At 41.1% G+C, this 21,106-nt stretch overlaps 1 protein-coding gene across 5 annotated transcripts in view; it reads left to right on the top strand.

Annotated features, from left to right (window-relative positions):
* Positions 1-16,626, top strand: part of Shld2 (shieldin complex subunit 2) — an 85,216-nt gene extending 68,590 nt beyond the window's left edge. For all 5 annotated transcript variants that reach the window (XM_021203850.2, XM_029541962.1, XM_029541963.1 and 2 more), the window contains 6 exons: positions 153-347; positions 506-640; positions 4,331-4,537; positions 6,745-6,970; positions 14,741-14,856; positions 16,304-16,626. In XM_021203850.2, coding sequence (XP_021059509.1) covers positions 153-347; positions 506-640; positions 4,331-4,537; positions 6,745-6,970; positions 14,741-14,856; positions 16,304-16,542 — 1,118 coding nt within the window. In that variant the 3' untranslated portion in view covers positions 16,543-16,626. The remainder of the gene's footprint in view (positions 1-152; positions 348-505; positions 641-4,330; positions 4,538-6,744; positions 6,971-14,740; positions 14,857-16,303) is intronic.
* The last annotated feature ends 4,480 nt before the right edge of the window (positions 16,627-21,106 follow it).

Below are 21,106 nucleotides of genomic sequence, written 5' to 3'. Positions count from 1 at the left end.
AAGTAGTGGCACTCCTGATGACTAAGAACTCACATATCTGACTCGGTGAGCCTGTGGGGCATTCTTATTCAAACTGCCACAGCTGTGGCTTTGCATTTGTGATTCCCAACAAAATATGATGTCATCCTTTGTCTATGTTTTTGCTTCCTTAGATTCCAATGTAATTGCTAATGTTATACTTCAGGACTTATTGGCATATGTGTCTTCAAAACATTCCTATCTCAAAGATCTACCTCCGAGGCAGCCTCAGAAAATGAACACTATAGAGTTTGTGGAGTTGGAGCACTTGCAGCCTGATACATTAGTCCATGCAGTACTCAGAGTAGTGGATGTCACTGTATTGACAGGTAAGTATTTTGAATGCCTCTTTAATTTTGGCTTATAATTACTCATATACAATACCATCTAGATTATCAGTCGGTTACCATGATATATTTACCATGTGGTACTGTGGTCTCTCCCAAGCAGAGTAATACCAAGTAGAATGTTCCTTTTCCTTTTCTAGAGGCATTATATAGCTACAGAGGACAGAAGCAAAGAAAAGTTGTGTTAACAGTGGAACAGGCTCAAGGTCAACACTATGTGCTTGTATTATGGGGTCCTGGGGCAGCCTGGCATACTCAGCTTCAAAGGAAAAAAGGTAAATACACTGAAAAAAGCATTTAATCTGTTTATATTTTGGTAAATGATTAATGTTTATTTGTCTGAGGTGCAGAGACTCTGAAGAGATTACAGCATTTGAAATAATAATAATTGAATGGTCCTCTGAAAATTACTCTTGCCATAATTTTATACTTGCAATTAAGTTATCTAGAAGTCCTTTGTAATTAATGGTGACAAAAGAAAGGCTTGAATGTTTTCATGCTTACTACATGAGGACATTTTTTTTTTTTTTTTTGGTTTTTCGAGACAGGGTTTCTCTGTGTAGCCCTGGCTGTCCTGGACTCACTCTGTAGACCAGACTGGCCTCGAATTCAGAAATCTGCCTGCCTCTGCCTCCCAAGTGCTGGAATTAAAGGTGTGTGCCACCACTGCTCAGCTAATAATTAAAAAAGAAAAAGATTTATTTTTAAGTTATTTTTAAATTGCACACGTGTGTGTGCATGCATGTGTGTGTGCATGCATGTGTGTGTGTGTGTGCGCGTGCGTGCATGTGCATGTGTGTGTGCGTGTGCACACATGCATGCATACGTGTGTGTGTGTGTGTGTGTGTGTGTGTGTGTGTGTGTGTGTGTGTGTGTAGGGTGCCTCAGGAGTCCAGAAAAGGGCATCAAATTCCCTGGAGCTGGAATTATAGCTTCCTGATGTGGGTGTTGGAACATTTGCTCTTTTGTAAGAGCAATTCATGCTTTTAACTGCTGAGCCATCTTTCTAGCCCCTCAGAGATGTTCTTTAAAATTTTTATTCTGGAAAGGTATCTGTAGTTTAAGTTTTTTCATTTGGAGTGTTCTTATAAATGAATTCCTTTCTGTCAGAAGGCAGATGCTATTGGGATATATTAAGTCTTTTCAAGTCATATTTCCTATTGAATGAATTACTATATTCTGGATTTTTATTCCAGTTCAAAATGAGTTCTTAGCCATTATAGAATGGTTGCTTTAAAAATATGACTCAGTAGTATGCATGTTTTTTAAAAGCACAAGTTAGTAATTTATGGTGCATTAAATTAAAAGGAGTATTTTAATAAATTAGTACAGTATCTTCCTTCACTACTGTGAAATTCTGATCTTAACGAGAGATAGTTTAATTAGTGTTTTTTGAGTTGCCTTACTCTGCAAAATAATTTAGACATTGATTAACTGATTCATTATTTCCAACTTGGATGAGTTAATGTTACATTACAAACTTCTGCCTAAGTGCTTATCTGTAGGTGGGATCTGTCACTTTGTCTCTTAATCATTAATAGCCTGTAACTAGGATTTGCGATAAGTCTGACTTTTATGTTACGATTAAATAGTGACAGATGTTTGTCCAGTTGTGAAATTTGGCAAACATGTATTGATGACAGATATTCTATGTGAGCGGTGATCACGAGTACAGTGGATGCTAAACAAAATGTAGGTCAGAGGCAGACTGGTGTGGTAGCAGAACAAACCGCTCTTTTCTTAATATGACTATTTCTTTAGAGTTAAGAATTATGTGGTAATAGAAGAGAATTTATTAATTTCTCTAGATAATCCTATGACTTCTTAGTTAATATTGAAAATGAACACAGGAATTTTGATATAAATTGTTTTTGCGGGGGCTGGTGAGATGGCTCAGTGGGTAAGAGCACCCGATTGCTCTTCCGAAGGTCCGGAATTCAAATCCCAGCAACCACATGGTGGCTCATAACCATCCGTAACAAGATCTGACGCCCTCTTGTGGAGTGTCTGAAGACAGCTACAGTGTACTTACATATAATAAATAAATAAATCTTTAAAAAAAAATTGTTTTTGCTGAATTTACTAATTAAGCTAAATTTATTTATACCTTCATCATTTTAAAGTTTCAACATGTGCTTTAATACTCAAGACAATTCCTTTTAATAGAAAAATTACAGTTTTGAAGGATCATTTAAGTGATGGAGCTTCCAGAAACTATTAGTCTTCTTTTTTATTCATTTAGTAGTTCTTGGGGGCAATTTCCATATCAGCTTCTGTAGTAGGCACTGGCTTTCGCATACTCCTAAGGATAACAAACCTAGCTTCTGTGATCAGAAATGATTAGCAAGTAGTTATTATTCAGTACTAAAGGCAATGGAATTGATGCTTTGGGAAAGAATAGGAAGAAATCCCAAAATTTATTCCTTTGAAATATGCCTTGCTAGCAGGTATGCAACAGGCATTGGTCATGGTTTAGATTCTAATGAAGGCACACTAGCAACAGAAACTATATTTCTTGAGAGTAATTGTTTATAATTTTACCACTAGGAGCTAGAGGCACAAGGATTAGGAGTTCAAAGCTATCTCTGGCTACACGGATATTTTGAGGCCAGCCTGAGCTACATGAGACCCTGTTACAAACAAACACAAGAATAATTAGGTGACCATAAAATAATTTATACAGAATCAAATGCCATTTTCATGCAGTTATTTTAAAATGCAGTTCACCATTTCAAATGCATAACAAGTTAAGATAAAGTACTCTCATAACATAGCTAATTAAGCAGATAATCTCAATTTATATTTAGATATATATTTAGAAATAATTTGGATAATCATATATTATCTAAAGTCAGTTATGTCTACATTTGTAATGTGATAATATCCTAAATCCACAATTCAAATACGGATTTATGTTGATTAAAAACTTTTCTAATATAACTTCCTCCAGTTTGCCATAAGCCATAGTTTACTGATAAAGCAACTTAGCTGTCTTACTTACCTAACTTCCCCAGAACCACAATGACAAACCAGTGATTAGACACAGTAGCACCTATTCTGACAACCTCAGTAAGGACTTATTTTTAAGTTATTGAGACAGGGACTAGCCCAGGCTGGCCTCTCTCACTAAGTAAAGAATGATCTTGACTTTCTGATCCTCCTGCTGTTACTCTCCAGGGAGTGCATTACAGGTGTGCACCACCACGCTCAGATTAGAGAGTGCTGCGGATCAAACCCAGGGCCCCACATGCCGGGCACTCTGCCAACACCCCAGAAGCTCTGACTTTTAAGCCATAGTAGTAGAGACTTTCTTGTCAAACAGTCATATTTTTTTTCTATATTCAATTTTAAAATTACCGTAAAGTAAAAGGAGATTTCTCAGTTCAACTTTTTCCCAGTAACCAGCCGTAGACTGTTGGTAGAGGAGCTGTTTAAGTTCCCCACTGCCACCTAATGATGCTGTCTGTGTAGACTGTTGACTTACTTGTCAATTCTGAACAAAACAAAAACAAAACAATGAAAGTTATTTCTTAATGAGGGAATCAAAATGTTCATTTCAGTGTCCTTTAAAACTCAACTAGCTAAAAAAATAATCACCTTTATAGCTGTCAAGATTAGAACATGCTGTCCTAAGGCAATTGTTTAGGGCCCCAAGACATCATTAGAAAATATCACAAAGATGGTATCTAGCTAGGTGTGGTGGCGCACATCTGCAGTTCCAGTACTTGGAGGCAGAGGCAGGAGGAATGAGAGTTCGGAGAAGCCTGGACTCAAGAGAGACTCTTAGAAATCTTAAAGTCTGTAGCTTTTAAATTCATTTGCTTTAACACATGGTTATATTTTGTCTTTCCCAAATTCTTTAGTGAAAAAGTTAGGTTTAGTTGGTTTAATTAGGTTAGTCTATTTAATCTGATTCTGAGTGTAGACCCTTTATTTTGGTGACTTTTTATTTGTTTTTGTTTAAGATTCTATTTGGGAATTTAAGTACCTTTTTGTTCAGCGGAACAGCATACTAGAAAACTTAGAATTACATACAACACTGTGGACTTCCTGTGAATGCCTATTTGATGATGAAACAAGAGCAATTTCATTTAAAACAAAATTTCAAAAAAATACATCTTCATTTGTCAAGATATCAGACTTAGCAACTCACCTAGAGGATAAATATTCAGGTAAGATCTTTTTACATAAAATGTTGCTGGTTTCACTGTATAATAATATAGGATTCAGTGTGTAAACTGCCTCACTCCTATTCTTCAAACTATGAATCAAAATAAACCCCATGGCCTCCAGTAACAGTGTGGGCCAATCAGATTACCATGTCACCACACCCCTGCCAACCCCCAGTGGGAGCACAGCTTTCAGACTTCCACATGGTCTCCTGTGGCAGCCCAGACATGGCCCTTGGCCTGGGCCAGGACCTCACCACAGCCTTCTCATATCCTCCTGTTCTCACAGCCATGGCCATCAAGTCTCTAGTCCCACCTTTCTCCACAGTGTACAAACCCCTCAGCTTCTCCTCTCTTCCATCTCTTCACTGAGGACTTCCTCTTTCCTGTCTCTCCGTCACACATTCTCCCATCGTAGTGGCACCTGCTGCTGGCATGTGGATGTCTTTCTTCTGGCTTCCCCATTTGAAACCTAGAATTAGACTTAAAAAATAGAAATAAACAATCTCACAGAAGTCAACAAAATAGAACACAGGACCCCAGTGATTAGTGGAAGCAAAGAGAAAATGTCACTAGCTTGAGGATGACGCTAAGCACTGGGAATATGCTTGGGAATTTTAGGGATGTGCTTTCCATCTGGTACCAAAGCTGTACTGATGTAGCCAGTCTGTGATAGGTTGCATCCAAAAGGCCCCTAACCTTAGTCCTTTTCACTATCTTATGGTCAACTACAAGGTCAGAACTCATAGTTTCTATCATTGTTTTAAATAGGAAAATGGAAGGAAAACGTGCAGGAACAAATAACTCTTCCTAGCTATTATGATTATTATTATTTAAGTTAAATAAGGGCAAGAGAAAGGGGCTATCACACTAGGGAGATTTCCCAAGGGTGTCTGCTTTGTGACAAAAGCTAGAGAAGTGTGGCCCTTGTGAAGAGCTAAAGACACTCAGTCTCTCCTATAAGAAGCAGAATTTGAGTGCCTAGAATTCTAGATTGCCCCTGAAGCCAAAGTCCACTTTTAGAATGGCCTCTTTTGAAAGAAGTATGCAAATATATAAAATGACAGAATTATATGGACAGTCTTCTGAAATAATTGCACTTCTCATTAATTTTGTGTGTTATTGAATATGTCTGTGGAAAAGGGCAGTGTTGTGTCTGCTACAGCTTATTAAATATGTGACCACTTATTAAATACCCATTCCCACTAATCCATGTAGAGATGTGTGCCTGAGTAGAAGAAATGATGAAAGCATCTTAGTCCCAAGGCAGTTGCCACGGTTGAACTCCTAAAGAGATGGTCAGAAAATGGGACGCAGGCTAACATCATGCATCCTGGTCTATCCTTTGTAAGAGGACCGTGATGGCTACTCTTGGTTGCTGACTTGTTTGGATTAAAAGGACTAGGATATTAGAGAAGTGCAACTCTGCATGAGTCTTCGGGGTATTTCCAAAGACAATAAACTAAGGGGGAGGCCTGTTCTGAGGGTGGTGGCAGCTTCGTAAAGACTAGGAGCACAGAGGGTAGAAAAGGGAAGCGAAAACTCCAGCTAGCCCCAGCCCTCTCTGCCTCCTGGCTGCTGAGATGAGATGAGAACTCATCTCATGATGAGATGAGATGAGAACTGCCTTGCTGTGCTGTCCTTTCTACCATGGCTACCCTGACACCTCTGACACCAGGAGCCCAAATATATCTCTCCGCTTTTACATTATGTCAAAAAGCTGGTTAACAAAAGAGCAAAGAGTAAATCTGAAGGCTTAAAGAAATTCTTAAATGCGTATGGAGAGGAGAGGCGTGTTCAGATAGACTTGTAGGCTTTGTGAGTATGCAGAAAGGCAAAAGTAAGTTAGGATCAAAGAGCACAGTAGATGCAGTAGATATGTTTAGTAGATGAATACGTTGTTAGTTGACATGCTTGAGATTACAGTTAATGACAAAAGAGACCACACCAGCCACCCTGCTCTTAATTCCTTTTTGAATGGGAACCTAGAACTCACTCAGCTGCAGGCAAGTCCTCCATTATATTCTAGGTTTTTTATGGAAGCTGTAAGTAAGTTGAAATCCTGTAGGCAGGGATGAATTCCAAGTACAAGACCTTGGTGTAACTTATACTGTGACTGTAAATGAACCATATTGCTATCTATGTTTGTCAGTTAAAGTTATTGTTGAATCAAATAATTATTATTATTATTATTATTTTTTTTTATGTAGGAGTGGTTCTGATTAAAGCCAAGGTTTCAGAGTTGGCGTTTGCTGCAGCAGCTCAGAAGATAGCTTTGGATGCTCGCAGCACTCTGAAGAGCATCTTCTCCTCTCTTCCCAGTGTTGTGTATGCTGGCTGTGCACACTGTGGGTCAGAACTAGAGACAGATGAGAACAGGATCTACAGACAGTGTCTGAGCTGCCTGCCGTTTGTTGGGAAAAAAATGTTCTACAGGTAAGGTGTAAAGCATGATATTTCGTGTGTCTGAAAGGAACTACTTATTGCATAAAACTGGATGTGACTAAGAACGTAGATACCAACCCTTTATAATATAACTAACCAAGAGCTTAAGAGGAGAATAAAATTTCCCTGAGTGACAAATAACTATTTATGAAACCAAGAATTGCCCAGTAATGAGTCAGACTATTTTAAAGAATAACTAGATCTTAATTTCTTTGAACAGCCATACTGAGTACTGTTAACTTGTAACCAACTTCTGACAGTTTTATCCAGAACTCATTTCCCCATCTTGGCATATAATGACAATGTAAAGGTTAAAGTGTTGTGTGACCTCCCCCGGGTTGTTTGCAGAGGCTGGGAAATGTTTGTTCAGCCTTCAGTGCTTCCGTTTCCACCTTTACTTTAGAAGTGAACGCAAGCTGGTCAGTGTATGTTCTCCGGTGAGAGTGCTAACCAGCTCACTCTGAAGAGCGTGCTACTTTCAGATCAGTGTTCAGGGTCTTGAATACTTGGTTTTTAGACTCACAAAATTGCAGTCCTTTACAAAGGACTGGAAGTGACTCATGTTTTATGTCCTTTCCTATTATTTATAAATATTGAAATATCTCAAAAGGAAGCACATGTGTATTCAGTATTTTTGTTTTATTTATTTTTGTGTTGTTTTAGACAAGGCCTTGTTAGGCAGCCCAGGCTGGTCTCAAACTCATAATCTTATGTCAGCTTCCTAGGTGATGTTTGCGCGCCTTCATGTCTGTTTGCATTCAGCAGTTCATTTGTTGTGGTGCACATACAGATGATGCAGAGAGAGGCGAGGTCAGGAAACCTATGTCTCTGTGCAGACACTGCATTTGCTAGAGACAAGTGAGTGGAGCTGGGCGTGGCGCTGCACATGGGCCGCCCCAGTACCAGAGACTAAAGTACCACGAGACTCAAGCTCGAGGCCAGCCAGGGAGACACAGCAAGACCTTGTAACAACAACAAAATAAATAAAAGTAAACAAATAAAAACAAGTACGTGAGTAAAGTTTACCTTTTTTCTTATTTTTCCATCCAGATGATTGAATTTAAGGCCTTATTCTAGGCAAATGCTATATGTAATTCTTGTTTTACCCTTTATGTCGAGACAAGGTCTCACTAAATTGCCGAGGTTGACCTCCTTGAACTTACTTTGTAGCTCAGGCTGGCCTTAAAGTTTGATCTTCCTGTGTCAGCCTCTCAGTTAACCAAAGGCCTGTGCCACCAGGCCTGACCAGAAGTTCACTATTGCTTTATAGATTGCTAAGGAGATGGAATTAAGGCTCATGGTATACAACACACATCATTAAATGGACTTATTAACAGTTAAAGGCCTTCAAAATGAAGTATAGTTGATTCATTTTGTATAACATATTTAGGGGTGATGGGACAGGGTCTTGCTATGTAGCCCAGGCAGGCCTCAGATACATGCCTTGCAATTTGTAGTTAATTGTACATTGTCTTTTAAAAACATTATTGAGCAATGTCATGTGCCATCGTATTAACTCATACATAGTATGTGCACACATGTCCTCCATACACACACAAAATATTTAAGAATTTTAACTATATAATTCAATGATTATAGTGCATCCACAGGATTACAGACCAAATTTAGTACTTTTAAACATAATACACCCTATAAAAGTTCCATACTTAATAACAGTCATTCTATTCTTCACAGTGGAAACTGCTAAGCTACTTTCTCTTGCTATAGATTTGCCTGTCCTGAGCATTTTCACAAAAATGAAATCTTATAGTGTATGCACTCTTTTGTGATTTGTCTCTCAGCAGAGTTTTCAAAGTTCATCCATGTTATGGACTATATCAATACTTTAAATTTTAAACAATTTATTTATTTATTTTTTAAGATTTATTTATTATTATATCTAAGTATACTATAGCTGTCTTCAGATGCACCAGAAGAGGGCATCAGATTTCATTACAGGTGGTTGTGAGCCACTCAGGACCTTCGGAAAAGCAATCAGTGTTCTTCACCACTGAGCCATCTCACCAGCCCCCTAAAAATTTATTATCATAATTATTGTATGTGATGTTTATGTGCCTATGTCGTGGGGCATATATGGAGGCCAGAGGACAGCTTTGTGGAGTTGGTTTTCTCCTTCTGTGGTGCCCCAGTTAGCTTTTTGTTGCTATGATAATCAACACTATGACCAAAAGCAACTTGGAGAAACAAAGGTCTATTGCAGTGGTTCTCAGCCTTCTTAATGCTGTGAACCTTTAATTACTCATGTTGTGGTGACCCCCAGCCATAAAATGATTTCATTGCTACTTGATAACTTTAATTTTGCTAGTTATGAGTCACAATGTAAATATCTGATATGTAGAATATCTGGTATACATTTCCCCAAAGGGATCACCCCCCCCACACACACACACACAGGTTGCAAACCACTGGTCTCTTGAATTATATATATACTTCAGGTAACAGACCATCATTAAGGGAGGTCAGGTCAGGAACTTAAACCAGAGCAGAGGCAGAAACTGTAGAGGGAAACTGTTTACTGGTTGCTCCCTAGGCTCTGCCTGGTAACTAACTTAGTTTCTTTGTTCCCTTCCTCCCTCCCTCCCTCCCTCCCTCCCTCCTTTCTTTCTTTCTTTCTTTCTTTCTTTCTTTTTTAGTTTTTCGAGACAGGGTTTCTCGGTGTAGCTCTTTTGGGCCTGGCACTCTCTTTGTAGACCAGGCTGACCTTGATCTCACAAAGGTCCACCTGCCTCTGCCTTCCAAGTGCTAGGATTAAAGGCATGCACTACCGTGCTTAGCTAACCATGTAACTTTCTTTCTTTTATTCTTTCTTTTTAAATTTTATTTATTTTTATTCCTTTCTAATTATTAGATATTTTCCTTATTTACATTTCAAATTTTATCCCCCTTCCTCATTTCCCCTGTGAAAACCCCCCTATGCCAATTCCCCTTCCCCTGCTCACTAACCCACCCACTCCTGCTTCCCTGTCCTGGCAGTTCCCTACACTGAGGTATTGAGCCTTCACAGGACCAAGGGCCTCTCCTCTCATTGATATCCCACAAGGCCATCCTCTGCTACATATACGGCTGAAGCCTTGAGTCCCTCCATGTGTACTCTTTGGTTGGAGGTTTAGTCCCTGGGAGCTCTCTGCGTACTGATTGGTTCATATTGTTGTTCCTCCTATGGGACTACAAACCCCTTCAGCTCCTTGGGTCCTTTCTCTAGCTCCTTCATTGCGGACCCTGTGCTCAGTCCAATGGATGACTATGAGCCTTTACTTCTGTATTTGTCAGGCACTGGCAGAGCCTCTCAGGAGACAGCTATTATCAGGCTCCTGTCAGCAAGCACTTGTTGGCATCCACAATAGTGTCTGGGTTTGGTAACAGTATATGGGATGGATCCCTAGCTGCGACAGTCACTGGATAGCCTTTCCTTCAGTTTCTGCTCCAAACTTTGTCTCTGTATCTCCTCCTATGGGTATTTCGATCCCCCTTCTAAGAAGGACCCAAGTATCCACACTGTGGTCTTTCTTCTACTTGAGGTTCATGTGGTCTGTGAATTGTATCTTGGGTAATCTCAACTTCTAGGCTAATATCCAACCCTGAGATTCCACCTCACACCAGTCAGAATGGCTAAGATAAAAAAACTCGGGTGACAGCAGATGCTGGCGAGGTTGTGGAGAAATAGGAACACTCCTCCATTGCTGGTGGGATTGCAAGCTGGTACAACCACTCTGAAAATAAGTTTAGCTGTTCCTCAGAAAATTTAACATAGTACTACCTGAGAACCCAGCAATACCACTCCTGGGCATATACCCAGAAGATGCTCCAACATGTAATAAAGACACATGCTCCACTATGTTCATAGCAGCCTTATTTATAATAGCCAGAAGCTGGAAAGAACCCAGATGTCCTTCAACAGAGGAATGGATACAGAAAATGTACATTTACACAATGGAGTACTACTCAGCTATTAAAAACAATAAATTCATGAAGTTCTTAGGCAAATGGTTGGAACTAAAAAATATCATCCTGAGTGAGGTAACCCAATCACAAAAGAACACACATGGTATGCACTCACTGATAAGTGGATATTAGCCTAAAAGTTCGGTAACTTTCTTATACAGCACAGGACCCCCTGCCTTGAGACCGACTTCCACAGACATGTCTGTAGCCCATGGACCAATCTGATTAAAACTCTGGTAACTCTGGGCTGTGTCAAGCTGACAGCTAAAACTGAGTAGAAGACATGGAGTCAAGGCTTACACAGCAAGCGCCTTTATCCCCACAGCCATCTCGCCGACCTAAGATTTTTCATACAAGTGTCTTATTATTTGCTTAATTATTAAAGAAATATTTGAGTTTAGCTTCATACCAGGTACTTTCTTTGAGATACTTTACTTTGAAAACTAATGTGAATAATATCAAATTGTGAGAAAATAAAGTCCCCTTTATTACTCATTTATTAAAAATAACCAAATTTTATGTCTTTTGTCAGTTTTGCTGTGTTTTAAAAGTATTTCAGAATAGAGAACTTTATCTGTACATTTACATGTCTACATTTACCCATGCGTCTATATATTTATATTTCTGTAATTAGTCTGTACATCTGCATCTATCTTAATAGCCTTGTGGAAAACCACTTTGTTCCAATAATCTTGTTAACTTACAACATATAACCAAAATATCAAGAAAATTTCCTGTCTTTTCCCCTTTGAAGAAAAAGTTGCTGTTTTCCTCAAAGTATATTTGGCAGCATCCTCACACTCTCGATGAGCCTTCTTCTTTATGCTTTCATGTTTTGGCCTTTTTTGTTGTTTTGATTTATTCCATTTTATGTGTATTTTAAGGGTATTTTTTCCTACATGGATATGCACTAGGTGTGTGCCTGGTTCCTGTAGAGGATGTAGATACTCTGCGATTGGAGTTATGGCTAGTGAAAACTAAACAATAAGTACTATTAACTGCTGAGCCATCTCACCACCCACAGCCTCTGCTCTTCTGTGATGGGGTCTGATATGATTGTCCCTGGAATGACATCTTTCCCTCATGGAATTGGTTGGTGGCTGAAGTCTTGCAGTAGATATTAGATTTAAGGTCTGGGAGGTCACAGGGCCTTGGTCACAAGCAGCAGAACAGGCTCTTTCTGAAGAGAAGTGTAAGACAATGTTTTATAGGGTCTCAGCCTAGAAGCAGCCAACTGAGAGATGCTAGCCTGGGTGGAGTTGGCCACACCCTGTCATGTTAGGTGGCAGTGGTTGAAACTGGCACAGCTGGTTTGCAGGACCCTTTAGTGTGTGTTGGCTGGAGCCCATTGAGATGGACTGACTGTGGTAAGCGGAGCTGGGTTGGAATGTGGCTAGACCAAATAAGCTGCTGTGGGTCTCCATGAAACCAGGGACAGTGGCCTTTGAGATATAGGTAATACTTGAGGCTTGTTGAGGGCTGGGAGAGGCAAAGGTACTGACTTGATCTTTCCAGATGGGGGCAGCTCATGCTGGAATGAAGATGGACACTCCTTTTCAGCGCTGCTCTCTCTGTCTGGGCTCCCATGAGGTTTCTTGGGACTTTCCCCCTCAGGTGGGATCTCCAGTGTGATTTGATGGGTGGGCTGGCTGGAGTTCTTTTGTTTCTCAGAGCTTGGGAGGGGAGATGGCAGTTTTCTTCTCACTCTTCATTTTCAGTGTGTGAAAGACTTGCAGTGGTTCCAGCATGTGCATGTCTCAGTGCCTTCAGGCTGAGCTCAGCTGGATCCCTTTTCTCTTTGCCTTGGGAATGGTCCACTGTTCATCGGCTTTGACCTTGTCCCTTGACTGCTTACACTCTTGGTCCTAGAGTTGTTTTCTCTGGTCCTTTTGGTCCTTTCTTGTCTACAGCCAAAGAGCCAAGAAAAGGCAGTCTTGCAAACTTGGCTGTCTGAGACCTTGACCATGTTCTCAGGAGCCACAGCACTGCCCATAGCTACTTCTCCATCACACACACTGGGTCTTGGTACTGGGTTTTGGTCTGAGCAGTTCCATCAAGACGCTCAGAAGCCAAAGACATTATCCTTGTTCTTTCTGAACTGATCAGAGGGTCCCTTTGTAACACTTGACTTTTCCTGCACCCAGTTTACTTCAATGGCTGTTGTGGGATCTTCCTTTTTTTTTTTTTTTTTTTTTTTCGCACAGTTTCATGTATCCTAGATTTACCTTGAGCTTGTTGTGTAACTGAGATGCAGTGACTTCAACTTCTGATCCTCTCACCTGTACTTGCCATGTTCTGGGATTATTGGTGTTTATCGTCATGCCTGGTTTCTCTGGTTCTGAGAATCGAATCTAGAGTTTGTGTATGCTAGGCACACATACTAACTGACTACATCCTTAGCACAGTACTTTGTTTTTATTGCAAAGTAGTATTCTACTATATGTGTATCTAATTTATTCGTCCATTATAAATTGATGAACATTGGAGTTGTTTTCTCCTTGGGGTTGCTGTGAACATGTGTGTACATGTTTTTATACACACATAGGTTCCAGTAATTGGGGTGTACACTCAGGAATGTATTTGTTGTGTTGTATGACACAGTTGGCCATACAAGACATGGCCAAGCTATTTCCCAAAGCCATTGTGCAGTTTTATATCTTACTTGGAAGCAAGATGAGGGTCACACTCTCTCCACATCCTTGCTACTGTGTTAGATCTTTTGTTTCAGTTTCTCTTATTGGAGTTTTGGGTGTCAGACATAAGGAAGGTGCCTCTCTTTATCCAAGAACATGGAGATTTATACTTTTATTTTCTTTCAAAGGTTTTAATAGTTGTAGCTGTTATATTTAGGTTTGTAATTTGCCCTGTGTTTTGACTGCCTTGTGTCTTATAAGGAAGAAGTCCAATTTCCTTCTTATGCACATTGATATGTACATGTTCTAGCATGATTTTTTAAAAATATTTATTCTATTAATTTTTAGATTAGCATACAAAGCAATGGATTCATCATGGCTTCTTCACATCTGTGTCATTACACTCTGTTCTCATCCAACTCTTCCCCATATCCTCCTCATGCAGTTCCAGCTGCTTCCCTTTCTTCATTTAGTCAGTCCTCTTTCTGTTTTCATAGACATTATTTACAATCTCATCTATAATAGGCATAGTATAGGTAATTACATATATAGGATATACACAATTTTTAACATGGGTTCTCTATATAAATAAAATATGTGGTGTTTGTCATTCTGAATCTGACTTCTTTTATTTAACATGATTTCTGATTGTATTCTTTTTCCTGCATATGTGTCCAGCATGATTTATTGAAAAGGTTATTTTGGGAACTGGAGAGATGGCTCAGTGGTTAAGAGCATTGACTGCTCTTCCAGAGGTCCTGAGTTCAATTCCCAGCAACCACATGGTGACTCACCAATGCCCTCTTCTAGTGTGTCTGAAGACAGCTACAGTGTACTTATATACATAAAATAAATAAACATTTGAAAAGAAAAGGTTATTTTGGGCCACATTGAGTCATCTTGGCTATATATATATATATATATATATATATATATATATATATATAATCTTGGAGTTAGATATAAAGATCAGTGGTGTAACATTTGACCAACATGAATGAGCTCTTGGATTGGATCCCTAGCACCAAAAAACAATCCCCAACCAGCCAGCCAGCCAGCCAACTAGAGAACCTGGGGTTATGTGGATGAAGGGGTGACGGCTGTAGTCACATTTTGTCTTTCCTGTGTATGAGTCTGATTCTAAGTTCTGTTGTTTATTTTGTAGGCCGGCTTTAATGACCATAGTTGATGGAAGATATAGTACTTGTGTCCATGTTGGGTCAAAGATGATGGAGCAGATTCTTCTCAACATTTCTCCAGATTGTCTCAACAGAGTAATAGGTAAAACAGCAACACCATCCAACAGTTGTTCTGTGAAACCATCCACAGGAGCAATCAGAGCACAAAGAGTGCAGTGCTGTACATAAAGCTGTTCCCCTGTCAGTATAAAAGTAGAAAGTTGAGTTTGAGTGAGACATAAAAGTTTACATAAGTTAGAAGGTGAGAGCTCATTACATCTGTCTCCTACATGAATAAAGGAAGCACCTAATCTCTTTAGCCTACATTCCTAATTGGTCAGCAAAGACACTAGAATTCTAGTCTCATCATAGTTAAAAAGAAACGAAGAAGTGTGTAGCACCATGCATTGAAAGTAATCTGTGACTGGAGTTTTAAGATCTTCAGCTGTGAGGCCAGGGACAGTCAGGGACAGAAGAACGTAAACACATCACACCTATTAGATGATCATGCGGCATGTGTGTCCTCGTTAGCCCCAGGCTCCTTAAGTGGACAAGCTAATCACCTTCTTTTGCTTGCTTAGTTTCATAATAGTGGGTAGCTTTTTGTGTTAATTCAAAGTTGAGCATCTAATCCAAAAATAGGAAACAACGATGTTTATATTTGAGTCTTATCCCCAAGATACGTTATTTTGTATATACAAATGTTTGGGGTATTTGGTTTTTGTTTACTTTTAAATCTAACATCCCAAAACATTCTAGTCGCAAGAGTCTCAGCTCAGACATGCTCAGTTTATATATGCACCACTATGATTAAAACTGTAAAGCAGGCCGGGTGGTGGTGGCGCAGGCCTTTAATCCCAGCACTCGGGAGGCAGAGGCAGACGGATTTCTGAGTTCGAGGCCAGCCTGGTCTACAGAGTGAGTTCCAGGACAGCCAGGGCTACACAGAGAAACCCTGTCTTGGAAAACAAAAAACAAAAACAACAAAACAAAACAAAAAAAACAAAAAACAAAAAAAAAAAAACTGTAAAGCAGTAAGTGTGAGGCCCTCTTTAATATGGACATGCAATTTTTAAAATTTATGTGTTTGAGTGTTGAGTGTAAACAGTCAAACACCAGAAGAGGTTAAAAGAGGGCATTAGATTCCCTGGAACCGGAATTAGGAATGGCTGTGAGCTGCCATGTGGATGCAGGGAATTAAACCCAGGTCCTTCAAGAACATGTGCTCCTGATTGCTCCCAAAGACACGGCCGCCTTATTTCAAGCAGGAGCAGACCTCAGTTCCCAGGTAGGTAGAGGCTGATGGCTGATGGCCCGGGCTGCTGTCAGTCTGGGGTTGCTTGTGCTTGCTTTCCTGCTCAGTAGGAAACACACCATCTTCCTAGACTCCCTTCCACACTTGGAAGCTGGAGAGAGGTATAGAACAAGAACTGTAAGATGTATGTCTGTGAAGCTTGAGGAACCAAGGGAGACAGGAAGCCTTCAGAATGTGTTCCTGTGCAGCTAGAGGGATCCTGAGTGTCTGTCGGGTGTGCTTTGTTCTTCCTCAGTGCCTTCCTCAGAGGTCACCTACGGCATGGTCGCCTCAGACCTGCTCCACTCCTTGTTGGCTGTCAGTGCTGAACCTTGTGTGCTGAAGATCCAGAGCCTTTTCGAGTTGGATGAAAACAGCTACCCACTGCAACAGAATTTCTCTCTACTAGATTTCTGCCCTGACTCATGTAAACTGTGGAGCCCAGGACTTTCTCTAAGGGCAGAGGACACAGGAGGCACTCCTGGAAAGGAGTAATGAAACAGTCTGCCTTTTGAAGATGTTTTTATTTATTTTTTCAATTTTTTATTAGATATTTTCTTCATTTACATTTCAAATGCTATCCGGAAAGTCCCCTATGCCCTCCCCCCAGATGTATTTATTTTTATTATATGTATGTAAGTGTTTTGCCTGTGTATGTCTGTGTACCATGTATGTACCTGGCGCCCACAGAGGCCAGGAGAGGGTGCTAGATCTCTTGGGACTAGAGTAATAGATGGTTGTGAGCCAACATGTAGATTTTGAGAAAATGCTCTTAATTGCTGAGCCATTCAACCCTATGATCTGTCTTTTGAAATGAAATGACAGGGATTTTGCTTAGAGTTTTTAAAATAAGTAATTTATTAGCATAATATAATTGTGCTAAATACATAAATTATTTTTTTAAGAAAATTCTGTGAAGCTTTTATATTTGCTTTTCTGTTGGTTGTTGGTATTCTTTTTATTCTGGAGAAATGATCTAGCAATAAAGGCAGTATATCACAGTTCCTTTGTAATTCTGGTTCCCTTGTTTGTGTTTCATTTAGACCCTGATGCATCAGGGCACTAAATATTGGAGGTCCGTGTATAAGGCATCTCCCCAGCACTCACTTTCTGCTATAAACTGAATTGCTTTCCTTCATTATAACTGTCTCTACTTGACTAGGGATGCAGTGCTGTTGGTACAGCCTCAGGCGTGGTCATATCCATCCTTGCCCACCCCGACACTTTACTGTTGGGCTCCTGGCCCCTGGTCTGCCCTGTAAGTTGTCAGCACTGTGTGGAGTTTCCTTCTGGGAGACAAGCTTCTCTTAGGCTAAGACTAGGGTACCAACCTTTTCATCTTTAGCATGAGACTTCAGGAGAAATTCGAATTCTTTGGCACCAATTGTCTCAGTGTAGTCAAAGGGAGGGGCACAAATGTTTCTAGAGTATTGTGACTCTTGCCATGATATTTAAGTTAATTGACTGGATTAGTATCGTGAACATGACTGTGGCCCTGAAAGCAAGCTACAATATTCAATGTAGTCCTTAGCAAAATCCCAGTGAGTTTCTTCTCAGAAATAGAAAAAACAATCCTCAAATTCCTGTGGAACAAAAGCACCCTTGAGCAGAGCCTCCCCTAAGTACAGAGAGCATAGCGTCTGACGTCAGACTTTATCACAGAGCCACAATGACAATAACAGACAGACGTGGATGAAGGAATGAAATAGAGGGTGCAGAACTCACCCCTGGCAGGTATGATGGAGCAGTGCCAGGCCATACACCAGTGTGTATGGCATTCATGTCAACAAATGGTCCTGGGAAAACCACGTGAGAATTCTCTTATCCACTACAGAAGGCATTCGAAATGGATCTATACCTCTAAGATCTGGAACTTAAGATTTGACACTGCTACCAGAAAACACAAGGGAAATACTTCCAGGATAGAGACACAAGCAAGGACTTCCTGGCACCTTCAGACTGGTGTGGCTGTAGAAGGCAGAGCCTCATGAAAAGGACTCCAGTGGCTCAGGAACTAAGATCAAGAACTGGCAAATGGAACTGCAGATAATTTTAAAACGTATGGGAAGCACAGAGTAAAGAGACAACATGCAGGTCAGGAGAGAAACTGTCAGCTGTGTTTTGACTTGGGGTTACTATCCAGAACAAAGAACAACAAACAAAATCAACAAATGACAAGCAGTTCTCAAAAGGAGTACAAGTGAGCTGAGGGGTGGTGGCCCTCGCCTTTAATCCCAGTACTCAGAAGGCAGAGGCAGGCGGGTCTCTGTGAGTTCGAGGCCAGCCTGGTCTAGAGTTCCAGGACATCCACGTGGTTTCTATGTCTGTGAAGAAAATCTCCAACATCTCTAGCCCTCAGGGACAGGCAAATAAAAACTATACTCAAAGTCCTCCACCCTAACCAAAGGAGAGAAACTACAAATATTGGTGAGAATGTAGGGAAAGAGGAATCCTTACACCAGGTCACAGCTCCAAGCTACAGAGTCTATAAGCAGTAAATAGCTAGCAGACAGTATCATGCTGTTCCCAGGAGGGTGTGTATCCCTGACACACAAGGAGTCATGCTCTAAGGGTAGCGTGAAGAGGGCAAACAAAATAGCATACCCTTTCTCTCATCCCTTAGATAATGTGTGATGCTGTACATTGTACACTGCATATATTTGGATGGTATGTGCCTATGTATTATATAGTGCTTGATCAGGTATAGAAATCAGAGAGGAAGAGGCAGTGCTTGGGAAGGGCCACCTTGGATATTGGCTTTTGTGACCTGCTGGCTCTAGATCTAACTTGCCCGACTTGCTCTGAGGGAGGTAACAGCCATTCTAGTGATGGCCATAGCGTGGCCACCATGATGCTAAACATTAGAGGGTGCTGGAGACGCACCACAGAAGGCCATACTGCTATCCCAGGTTGAGCTGGAAGTGCCAATCCTCTGCGGCTCAGCCAGACTCTGAGTCACATGGCTACTCCCTCCTGCCCTGGACACTGAGTGCTCTAGGCTGGGTCCCTTGGTGAACCTCCTTTGCTTGCTCACTCCTGCTTGAAAGTTTGTCAGTCAGCAAACTAATGCAAGCCCAAACTGAGAGAGCCAAGGTGGTTATTTGCCTGATTTCATTCTTCATTACTGACAAACGGTTGATTTACACAGAAACATGGGAGGGATGGAGAAGTTTAAGGAGGAAGACAGGAAGAACATTTTATGTTCCACGCACCCTGACTGCAAAGTACTGCAGTTCTGAGCTCTGATGAGAGGGAATACTGATAGCATCTCAGTAGACACCTGGAGTCTGATGCCAGCTCCTGCTGCTCTCTTGCTGCAGGCAACTAGGTGACAGCACACCCTCCTTTCTGCTCTGCTTATGGGAGGGATCTATCCTGGGCTTGGTGCTGCCTTATCCCACTGATGTACAAAACCTTATTCAGTTCCCAAGGGATCGTTCCTTCCTCCTTTCTGCAGTGAAGCACAATTCCTTAAAGCAAACAGTGATTCGGGCAAACCATTCCTTCCATAGTATTAGTGGACTATAATGGGCAACCATTACGGTCTGTTTTTAAAATTGCATGCTAAACTCAATTAAGAGATTTGTCAATTATGTTGAAGGAGCTGAGCTTATGGAATCTAATCAGTGAGTTATTTCATTATATTTTTCTAGTTAACTCTTCAGACCTTCTTAGCAGGTTGCTAGCTTCTCCCTGCTCCTTGGACAAGAACTTAGAACAAATGCCATGGCTTCTTTCCTTTCCTTTCCTTTCCTTTCCTTTCCTTTCCTTTCCTTTCCTTTCCTTTCCTTTCCTTTCCTTTCCTTTCCTTTCCTTTCCTTTCCTTTCCNTTTCCTTTCCTTTCCTTTCCTTTCCTTTCCTTTCCTTTCCGTTCCGTTCCGTTCCGTTCCGTTCCTTTTCTATTTTCTCAGTATCGTGACTGTTTTGATCACCATGAGTAGTAAATAAATAAAGTAGAATTCCTCTAGTAGCGTCAAGTCCCACAAGTAGACTGTCCACACTTCCAACATTCAACTACAGCCAACTCACTGCCTGGGTCCTATTGCTTCTGCCCAGCCTTCCCCTCCCGCACCTCCCCCAACCCCACCCCTTTCTCAGGTGCATGGTTACCCCAGCAGGAGCCTGAATATGGTAAGGAGGAAGATCACCCGAGGGGCAGGAACCTCGAGCTGCAATACTTCCAGGACCTCCCTTTAGTGAGGTCTCCCCACCACTCCATGATGACCTTGTTTTGCTACAGTGTTTGTTGTAGCAACACCATTCTAATCCCTTACAATTCTTTTTTTTTTAAGCAGGGGATTGACTTTGTCTGGAAAAAGAAGTCAGTTTTGAACATTTATTTCTCCAACTCTTATGAACAGAATTCTGGGTAAATTCCAATTGTGAAGTGCTCAAGGGAGACCAGAAAGTTACAAGATAGTGAAAAATAATCTCCCTCCTCCGATAATTATCCTCTGACAGTGGTAAGCACGGCTGCTCATGGGTCTTGAAGTAATTTGGGCAGACGTTCCACACAGAAAAGTAAAAAAAGCATAATTGACAAATGACTGCACAAATTACAACACATCATTATGGGATGCCAAATTGGCAGCCATGACACCGAGGCCAGGAGGCAGCTGCAGGAAATGCTCTCCCCCAGGGATGCACCTTCAGGAGAGCAGGGGCCCCTGGGGCTGCTTCACATCACCCCTCAAATTCTTCACCCCTCCCTGGAGCTGTGCCCACTGTTCTGTAGCTTTGCAAAAAAGCCACTTCTACCTCTCTGACCCTGGATTTTCAGCTTGGCCATATGGCTTGCTTTGGCCCAGGGATATCTAGGGGCACCATACAAGCAGAAGACAAAAAAATATACCCTCCTATGCTTCTGCCTCCACCGTGACAGGCACTGTCCCTGGGTGGCTGGTGGTCAGTGTGAACAATCATGGCACTGGTCCGGTAAGGAGCCCAGCCCATCCAGACCCACAGCTTGAGAACAAGTTACCTCACCTGGGGCAGTTCCTGCTCGGCCGACCCACAGATGCAGAGGATAAAAATGTTGATGGTATATACACCGAGAACC

This window comes from Mus pahari, chromosome 8 (genome assembly GCF_900095145.1).
Source record: "Mus pahari chromosome 8, PAHARI_EIJ_v1.1, whole genome shotgun sequence".
Taxonomy (NCBI): Eukaryota; Metazoa; Chordata; class Mammalia; order Rodentia; family Muridae; genus Mus; species Mus pahari.
Note: the sequence above shows the minus strand (reverse complement) of the source record. Positions and strands in the feature narration are given on the sequence as shown.